Raw genomic sequence first — 10120 nt, forward strand, 5'->3', positions numbered from 1 at the left:
GTGAATGTTTTGGCTGTTTTTAAAATGCTTGTGAATTATTTTTAACGGCCGCTTTAAGTTGGTTTAAATGTTTGCTCTTGCTGTGCTCTTGTGCTCCTTCGGCAGGAACAGGACCCGGATTAGTAATAACTGTTTGATTATGTTTCTTCATGGCCTGTTTGATGCTGTTGTCTTTTTCAATTTAAAAGTTCCCCTTGCTTTGTATATGGATATTTATCGGTTATGGGAAAGGCGCTTGGTGACAAGAGGAGAACAGCACGAGGCGCTGAGGGCGAAGAAAAGAGGCGCCAAACTCATCCCCTCAGAAACTCGGGCGCGACCGAGCCAAGAGAGAGTCGGGCGGCGAAGAAGGGCGTGTGGCGCAGCCATTGGCAGGCCCAGCTGAACTCGGCCCCGCCCACTTCCGCCGATTCGCGCCGCCGCCGCCGCCACCAGCAGCGGCCCCGCCTTCCTCCTTCCTCTCTTAGGCGCTTGCTTGCTTGCTTGCTTGAGAGGCTCCCACCAGCCTCCGCTGCGCATTACGTCATCCCCGCGCCGATCGGCGAAGGCCCGACTCTTCGCGTCGCATAGCGTTCGCGTCTCAGCTCTCGCCGGAAGCTTCCCGCTGGCCTTTCGTGCGCGTGCGCGGCCCCGGCAGTGCCTGTGAGGGAACGAGGCAGACGATGGCGGCCGCCTCTCTGTGGAAAGGGCTGGTCGGCGTCGGACTCTTCGCCCTGGCGCACGCGGCCTTCTCCGCCGCACAGCGTGAGTGGCTCCCGCCTCCGCCTGCGGTGGCAGCGCCCCGTCCCCTCGCCCTACGCGCATGCGCACCCTGGCGGAGGGGGTGTCCTGGTGGGCTTCGGCGCCCCTCTCGCCGCCCGGCCCAGCCCCCCCTCCTGGGAAGGGGCGGGGGGCGCGAGCAGGACGTGTCTTCTGGAATGTGCCGCCTCCCTGGGGGGCGGCCCGGGCAGGAGGGGTCCCAAGGGCCGCCAGCGTTTCCCCGCCTCACCTACTGGGAGGGAGGGAGGGAATTCCGCCTGCCGCGTTTAGAGGAAAGGGAGGAGGTTCGTGTCGTAAATTGCGAGGGTAGAATTAACCAGTGCCAGATTTACGTATAAGCTCAACAAGCTCTAGCATAGGGCCCCACTCTTTTGGGGGGGGCAAAAAAATTAAGGGGGGGGGAAACCTGGATGTACATTTCCAAAATATAAGTTCAACAATTACTTTGATAAAATACATATTTTGTTATGTGCAAATGGCTTTAGATACCTATTAGGTCCATAAATTACCATATAGCATATACTCAACACACAAAAGCAACAATCTGTTGTGGACAAAGGACAGCTGGACATATCAAGGGCCCCATTACCTTCAGGAGCTTATACCTTAGGGCCTAAATCCAGCCCTGACCACCACGGAGAAGAACGTGGCTGTGCAGCATGGGAATTGTGGCAGAGTCAGAAGGGGATCCCGTGGGACATCCAGGGCAAATGCAGGAGCAGTTTGTAGGCACAATCCTGCTCTGGTTGACTGTGTTCAGTAGGGCTTGCTCTCAAGTAAGCGTGCATAGGGCTGTAGCCTTGCTGTGGGTGAAGCTTACGCTTGATTGGAGCCCGCAACTTTTTTCAGGTGTGTGAGACATCAGGAGGTAGAATTTTATGAGGCGCTAGTGAAATACCCATTATTACATATGGCAGCCATTGGAACCTGGGAGGGATGGATTGTTGCCTCCTCACATTCCCAGATACTGAGCATTGCACACATTCCCGGTACCATCCTGATTTCTGGTTTTTGTCCATGCTCGACTGCGGTGGGAAAATGTCAGACCTTATCTTAGGCTGTGTAGTTGTTGGATCCCAAGACCTTAAAAAGAACAGTCCACAAAAGGTTTCTCTGATCTCTGTAGCACTAAGATGGTGAATGGCACCTGGTGAAATTTTGCCTTTATGTTTGTCTCATAGAATTCTAAGCCTGGTAGTGAATAGAACAAAGACTTTTAATGGCTGGAAATGGAACTTGATGTGGAAAGACTATGGGGTGTAGTGGGTGGAATAGGAGTGCCATTAGAAGTCAAGGGGATCAGTTGGATTGGTGTGACACCAGCGTACACTGTGGGAGAGCGGTTGGGAGAACTAGGCTGGTGTTAGGATAAAGACAGCTGGTGAGTAGCAGGTGCTTGACTAAGGCAATAGGGAATAGATGTTGTATCAAGTATGATGTGGAGACAGTATGTTTTTGTCAGTTGTGTGAATGAAGGGAGTCTTAAGCTCAGGAGGTGGTGGTCATCTCAGCAGAAGTGCTGGATTAATCATGCAACTTCTGATGCAATGTGTTGCTTGATCTCGCCTCTGCATCTGTAATCTGTACGCCAGATGAGCTAACAGTAACCATGCAAATCCCTTCAGGGTTATGTGCGTCAGTATGAATCCCCCAGATACAGCAGTCAAGATTTTAATGGGAACAGCTTGTTGGGAACATATCTAACCAGTTTTGTAATACAGTGGTACCTCGGGTTACATACGCTTCAGGTTACAGACTCCGCCCACCCAGAAATAGTACCTCGGGTTAAGAACTTTGCTTCAGGATGAGAACAGAAATCGTGCGGCGCCAGCGGGAGGCCCCACTAGCTAAAGTGGTATCTCTGGTTAAGAACAGTTTCATGTTAAGAACGGACCTCCGGAATGAATTAAGTTCTTAACCTGAGGTACCATTGTATCTAGATTGGTTACTGGTTTGATTCGAAACTCTGTTCAAGTTGTTGGTTTTAACCTTGGAAACTCATAATTGCTTGAGACTCTGGTCCGTAAGGTTTGCCTTCTCCCACATCAGTAAGATCTCCTACTGAGGCCCCTCTGAGAGCCACCACCATTAAAGATAATGTGGGCAATAATGAAGGAGAGGGTTTTCTCATACGTGGCAGGCCAGTTGTAATTTAAAGTAGTATTGGGGAATGCTGTATTTTAGAAGATACTTCATGTTTTGCTGCTTTAATTGCTATTTTACATGTGCATTCTGCTGTGTTGACTACTTTTCATTATATATTATTTTATTTAAAAATTGCATTGCATACCACTCTAGGATAAATATTAAGAAGTGTAGTATAGAAATACCAAAAATGGATGAGTGGCTGGGCTAGTAATTTCATGGGCCTCTCCTGGAACTGTCACACAATGGGTTTTGGTGACTGGACTGGTGGCATGCTGCCAGACCTTGGCCTAGTCCATAAAATACTTGGATTGAAGGCAGCCAATGTGAATTCCCCATTTGTATCTTTTTGCTCTAACATAGATTGTAATCTGTGGGGTAGGGACAGATTCTCTCTGATACTGGACACTGTTCAAGTAACCAGTTAAAATAGTACGTTAGCGGCTTGTCACCCCAACTCTATATGTGTGTACTGACACCCTGGCCAACAAACATGAGTGACTGCTGACATAGTGCCAGTTGTAACACTTTCAGCTTAGTTGTGAATCTGCATTGTGAATCTGCACAAACTCCCATATTTCTGGATCAGGGCAGTCAGTTGGACAGGAGAAGCTAGATGATGGAGTGATTTGTTTCTGTTGCCGGCAGTGATTCCCTGTTATGACAAGTTTGGGAGAACAGTTTAATATGCATACTGAAGCAACATAGACTGGTTGCCTTTAGTTGAAATAGTTTTTAGTGGTTGTCTAAATGAGCTTGAGGCCTTTCTGTAAGATACGTAAGGAGAAGGGTCATGGCATGCAGAAAGTCTGTGGTTCAGTCCCAGACATCTCCAGGTATGTATGGGCAAGACCTGACTGAAGCCCTGCAGAACTGTTGCCAATCCTTGTGGACAAGTGCACTAAAGAACTGACTTGGAATAAGGCAGCAGAGAGCTACCAGTGATTCTCTTGCATTACTCAGTTATAGCTGTTGGACACATTTCTCTTGTGTGCACTATGGAGATTAGTTAATCCACCGAGGCAAGATTTGAAGATCTGATTAATAATCAGAAAGAGAAACTGAGGTGGAGGTGGCTTTTACCTGTAGTGGAGTTGATAGAAAACCCAGCTGTGTGGCCCCTTTTTTGCTCCGTGAACATAGAAAGGAAATCAGATTAATTTACCAGCATGTCTTCATTTTGCAGATCGCTCCTACATGAGATTAACAGAAAAGGAAGATGAAACTTTGCCAATAGATGTAAGTTAAATGTTCTTTTTCTTTCAGGGATGCAAGTGCTGACTTGACTGTGATCCGTAAGATGACACATTTCCATTTAAACTAATATGGTTGCAATGGAATAAGGTGGGGGGATGAAACATCCAGGAACAAATTAAACGTTTTCACTGGCTTGTGGACTTGTATGGATAGTGTACTGTGTAACTTAATTCTGGCTTTTGTTTTTTACTTTGCCCTGTTTCTACAAACTGCATCTGAGCTCTTGTGTCACCATGCTTCTTCCCCTAATCTGCAGCCTGCATTGCAGTGTGACTGAGATTCATCTGAAATTTGGCATCTTCCTCTTCTCCCTTAGCAGCATTCCTTTAGGAATTGCCACTCTCTCCAGTCAGTTCTTTGACAGCCTCTGCTTTACTTCCCATACTCTGCAGAACAAACAGCCTCTCCCTCTAGCATTTGGCAGGTATTTGTTTGTATGGAGCTGTTGTGTGGTACAGTGGTGCTTCGCAAGACGAAAAGAATCCGTTCTGTGATTCTCTTCGTCTAGCGGTTTTTTCGTCTTGCGAAGCAAGCCCATTGACGGATTAGCGCTATTAGCGGCTTTTTGCGAAGCACCTCCAAAACGGAAAACTCTTTCGTCTAGCGAGTTTTCCGTCTTGCGAGGCATTCGTCTTGCGGGGCACCACTGTATCTGCTATCCACTTTCCAGCCTAATGTAATCATCCTTCAAAAATTATTACGTATCAGTGTGAGGCATCCTACCCATTCCCACCCACCTCTGCCCCTCCTCCTTTCCACACTAGAAGACTAGATAAGGTTGAGAAGTAGTTGCCAGGCTCATGCCTATTCAGCCATGTAAATAACCTGAGGTGTCTCAAGTCCAAAATTAACCCTGCTGCATTGCACATTTCTGAAGCCGTGAGATTTCCCATCTTGAAAAGCACAGTGGTTGGATATTTAAGACCAAACACGAGGGGGAATTCTATTAGCAGTATTTTACTTAAGTCACTCAAGTGCTGCTTACTTTTTAATCTGTTACAGATAGTGCTTCAAACACTGTTGGCCTTTGCGGTTACCTGTTACGGCATAGTACATATTGCAGGGGAATTTAAAGACATGGATGCTACTTCAGAGCTGAAGAATAAGTATGTTTTTACCCATTTCTTTCTGCTGGCATTATTACTTTGCTCAGTGCTTTGCTTTTTATTCTTTCCCCCACCCTTTACATCAGGCAGTCTTCCAGGTCTGTTTAAAGAGGAGGGTTTCTCTCTCCTGATCAATTAGAAGACATTTAGCAGTTGTTATTTCATCATTTGCACAATGCTGTAAGATTGAGAAACTACAGTTTGCTGTACTTCCCTCTCACACATGGCAAAGTTAAAAGAAACCTGTTCTATGCTGCATATCTATTAGTAATTGTTATTATTGGATTTATTAGTTACTTTTTCTTTGCTACTGCAACTCAAAGCAACTTACACACATTAAAACCAGGGGTGTGTGGGTGTGGGTGTGTATCCCCACCCACCAGATAGTTAAGAGCCAGATGCCTGGTTAAAAAGGAAAGTTTTTGCCATGTTGACTATGAAACCTACATGATTAGCAGGTATCCACCATCTGAATATCAGCAGAAAAATAGGAAGGCTGTAACCTTCATGCCCAATTCCTGTTGGACTCTTGTGGGAAGCAGGAGGAAGGAACAGATGGCTGCTTGATCCAGCAAGACTCTTCATGGGGTGATGGGAGCCAAATGGAGATTGCTCTTCAGTTTAGCTCTTCAGTTTAGCGCATCCTGGACTTCTGCTGCTTTTTCTGCCTCCCATTATCCTACCAGGCTCTGGCCTTAACTCCCATCTTATTGCCACATTTTTGGTAGCCACCTTTGGCCTGGCCCCAGCATCCTTCTCTGTCTTGATGCCCCAGTGTGGGTCCTGTGGTTTGTCACCCCTGCTGCTGCTGCTACTTCTAGCTAAGAACAGATCATGTTTTTATCTTGGAGTTTGATTTTTATCTCTCTGCTTGCCTCCATTGCACTATGTGTGTTTGCTGTTGCTGGTTTTTTCATGTGATTTTAATTTTTATAAGCTACCCTGAGCATTGCATATTCGTTTGAAGGGTGGAATAGAAATTCTTACTAGTATTGGGGCAGGAGGCCAAGTTTGAACTTTTTAATATGTCCAAGGAAGATCTGAAGGTAACCTTGGTTATGGCATTTTAACCAGAATAGGACTGTGAATTAACAGTTATGATTTGTTGCCAATTGCACTTCTCTCCTTTTTGTTCTGCTTTTTGTTTCAGGACATTTGACACATTAAGGAACCATCCATCCTTCTACGTTTTTAATCACCGGGGCAGAGTATTATTCCAGTCCCCAGACACGGTCCATTCTTCCTCCAGCAGGGATGCTTTGTCGTCTAGCGCATCGCTGAAGTTGCGAAAATTCGAACCTCTTCGCCGTTAAAGATTTTTACAGATTATTCTAAAAATAGAACAGGACACTGAGCTATAACATTGGAGTTGGGGTGTAAACACTTTTATTTCATTTCTGGAGCAGTATTTATATTGATCATCCAGACTATATATATATATATATATATATATATATATATATATATATATATATATAATTATTAAAAAGGACCTTCTTCAAACACTGTTAATGACAATGACTGAATTTTGAATTGGCAAAACAGTGTAAATTGTTGCTAGAATTATGCTGTGAAACATCACTTTACTTTTTGTCCATTAGCCCACCATCATGGTCGATTCGAATTTAGTGAAAGCAAATTCTTTATTTCCAAAAAGTAGGTGATTGTTTTAATGCCACAGATGAGCACAGAAGAAAGGGGTATTGGCTTATGCTGCTGTTCTGTTGAATGCTGAGGAAGGGGGCTGCTTTGTGTCTATCCCTTCCCTCCCATCCTTAACACAGAAGACAATGGTGATTGTGTTTCTTTCCTGTCTTCAGCATTTTGGCTGAAGTAATGTGGTCGCTGTTATGACCAGCATCAGAGACATTCAGACAGGCGGTTCTGAAGTGGGAGCTTTACCCAAACTGTTGCCAGGGACACAAAAGCTCCCTTCGTTTATTGCTCGGTGTCCTTGAGCTACCTTGAAATGCTCACAGGTTTTGAAGGGAAATGGATCATTTTTGAGAGCCATTGGAGATCTCACTGGGGGTTAGGCAGGAAGGATGCTTACATCCTTACTACACCATCTGTAGTCTCATCCACTTTGCACCAAGCTCCTGCTAATTGTAGCAAGTGCTGGCTGTTGCCTAAGCTGGGAGCAAGGTGGATCGCAACAGGATTACTGCTGCAAAGCAGGAGGGCTGTACCTGAGGGAGGGCTGCAAGTCTGGGTGAGGATGGGACTGCTACATGAGCGAGTGGCTTATAACTTACAAGGATCTCAGGGACTGCTTAGGATGTCTGTCTTGAGATGCCACAAGGCTGTTCAGTTTGTTCTTGTAACGTGGACAAGTTGTTTCCTGACTTTCTGCTCAGAAGGGTGCATTTTAATCCAGCTCCCTCCATTTAGAAGTGTGCACTCTCACTGAAAACCTAGGACGAAGTTTGTCCAGAGGTGGGAGAGCTGCTTTGCTTTTCTTTAAACAATTTACCCCGTTTGTCTTGTTTTTCCACTTTGCTGCACTGCTCTTTTGCCAATGGCATCTCCGAGTCACATGCCTTGGAGCATGTGGGGTGTTTGAGCAGAGGGAATAGATTCCTGTCAATTCACTAAATTTAGTTTGTCCCCATGTTTGTTTGCCATAGATTTAAACCGGTTGGAGTGGGCTGCAGGAAAGCTGTCTGTCTCTCCTTGGCTGCAATGGCGTGTTTACATTTTACTTTTTTCTGCAGTGAAAGAAAGGTGCCCCATCCACTTGTGGCAGCACAGTATAGACGCATGGGCATCAACTGCTGGTGCACTTGTGATAGAATAAAACAATGCATTCCACCCAGTATGGTTTGCTCTTTTCTCTGCATGGTGGTTCCTGGTTCCACAAAAGGCACCCTAACCTCAGGGGTCAGGATGGTTGAGCTGTGAATGTAAAGAAGACATGGCATTGTTTAAACTCAGATTGCTGCTTGTTCATGGAAGTTATTTTAGTGTTACAGTCCCCCCAAGTACACGCAGTGGCAAACTGAACATAAAGTCTGTTGTTATGTAATGGCCTTACTGTTCCCTACCCATCCCTTGTCCTGGAGTGAAGACTCCTGCTCTGTAAAACCTGAAACAGTGCTTCAGAACTAAGCACGGAGAACAGCAGCTGGTGGGATCTCCTTTTCTTGACGAGAGAGGCTGCAGGTCTTATGCTTCACCTACTTGATGGTTCACTTTAATATTTCCTTTAAAGCCAGTGAGGGTCTCCCAGCACATTTTCAGAATTACAGCTGCTGCTGTTGGGAGTTAAGAGCCAAGTTTTTCTTGACCCTGTATGGGTGATCTGGGCTGCATAAAAGGATCTTGTCCCTTGTGGTAACCCGGCTCCCTGTGGATCTCATTGCATAAAATTGAGGTGGGGTGAGAAAAGTACCCAATCCAGTCTTGCAGCACAGTCCTGAATGTTTGCTAGGAAAAGGTTGCACAGTGCAGTGGAGCTTGTGGGCTAGTGGCTGTGCATAAAAGAATGGCTGGTGTCACAGGTGTCCTTCAGTTTGAACTCCCCTCCCCCTGTCTTAGTACCATGTATGAAAATCATTTTCAGCTAAACTCTCCTTATTAACCAGGTGCCTACAAACCTGGCAAGAACCTGCTTTGGGTTGCCAAAAAGGCTCCATCACAGCAGGGCATCGCTGCATGAACAGAGTCCTCCCCACATTTGTGTTTTAAGTTTGCAACCTATTGAATGCCCTTTGAGCATTTAAACTTGCAAGGAGTAGCAGCTTGAACCTCCAGCATTGACATTAACTATCACGTGTGCAAAACTTGTTCTTTCATTTTTGATCTTGCATTGCCTAATAAAGAACCAACATCCTTAAAAAGCACATGGGGTATGAATTCTTTCTTCAAGGATTGAACTAAGAAAAATGCCACTTTTATAAAGCTGAAGGGTGGTTTTAAATACACCCATTATTTTCCCTTTTATCCGGAAAAGGCTTGTGTTTTACTGCACTTGCTGCTGTACTGGATTGAATTTGTCTTCTGGTTTGCATAGAGCAGTGGTGGTTGGCAACCTTTTTAAGCCCACAGGCACAGCAAAGGTAAAAGACTCCTGGGTGGTTAAGTCCAGTCAAAGGTGACTGTGGGGTTGCATCGCTCATCTCGCTTTCAGGCCAAGGGAGCTGGTGTTTGTCCACAGACAGCTTTCTGGGTCCTGTGGCCAGCAGGACTAAACTGCTTCTGGCGCAATGGAACACCATGATGGAAACACCGTTTACCTTCCTGCCACAGTGATACCTATTTATCTACCTGCACTGGTGTGCTTTCAAACTGCTAGTTTGGCAGAGGCTGGGACAGAGCAACGGGAGCTCACCCTGTTACGGGGATTCGAACCGCCAACCTTCCAATTAGCAAGCCCAAGAGGCTCAGTGGTTTAGACCACAGCGCCACTCGCGTCCCTTCTACAGGCACAGTAGAAACTTATGTGCTACTATAGAACACTTTTCCCAGGCCTTATTTCAGGAGGAAGACATTGCCAGGAAAGCATGCAAGCAACTGAATCCTAGTGCTACTGTTAGAAGCCCATGACTTGAATTCTCGGTACAAAAAGCTTACCTGTTTTTTGAAAAGCTAGCATTACTTCCCACCATCTGAGTTGGCAACTTCTTTTGAATACGTAAGATTTTTTCAGTATGAGATTATTGAGGCAGGCAGAGCTCCAGCTTTAGCCTGAAGTAGCGGCATAGGAGCAGCTCCTCTATTTGAGACACCCACTAGAATTTTATAAATAGCAGCTAAATTAGATAGCTGTGGCCATGTCTGTTTATGCCAGGGGTAGGCAACCTAAGGCCCGGGGGCCAGATGTGGCCCAATTGCCTTCTCAATCCGGCCTGTGG

At 45.8% G+C, this 10120-nt stretch overlaps 1 protein-coding gene across 1 annotated transcript; it reads left to right on the forward strand.

Annotated features, from left to right (window-relative positions):
- The first annotated feature begins 589 nt into the window (after positions 1–589).
- MMGT1 (membrane magnesium transporter 1) lies at positions 590–9109 on the forward strand. Its single transcript, XM_081180564.1, has 4 exons — positions 590–744; positions 4091–4143; positions 5164–5267; positions 6418–9109. The coding sequence occupies exons 1-4, from the start codon at positions 663–665 to the stop codon at positions 6578–6580; spliced, it is 402 nt and encodes a 133-aa protein (XP_081036690.1). The 5' UTR covers positions 590–662; the 3' UTR covers positions 6581–9109.
- Positions 9110–10120: the final 1011 nt, after the last annotated feature.

The sequence above is a fragment of the Podarcis bocagei genome, assembly GCF_964188305.1.
Source record: "Podarcis bocagei genome assembly, chromosome: Z".
NCBI lineage: Eukaryota > Metazoa > Chordata > Lepidosauria > Squamata > Lacertidae > Podarcis > Podarcis bocagei.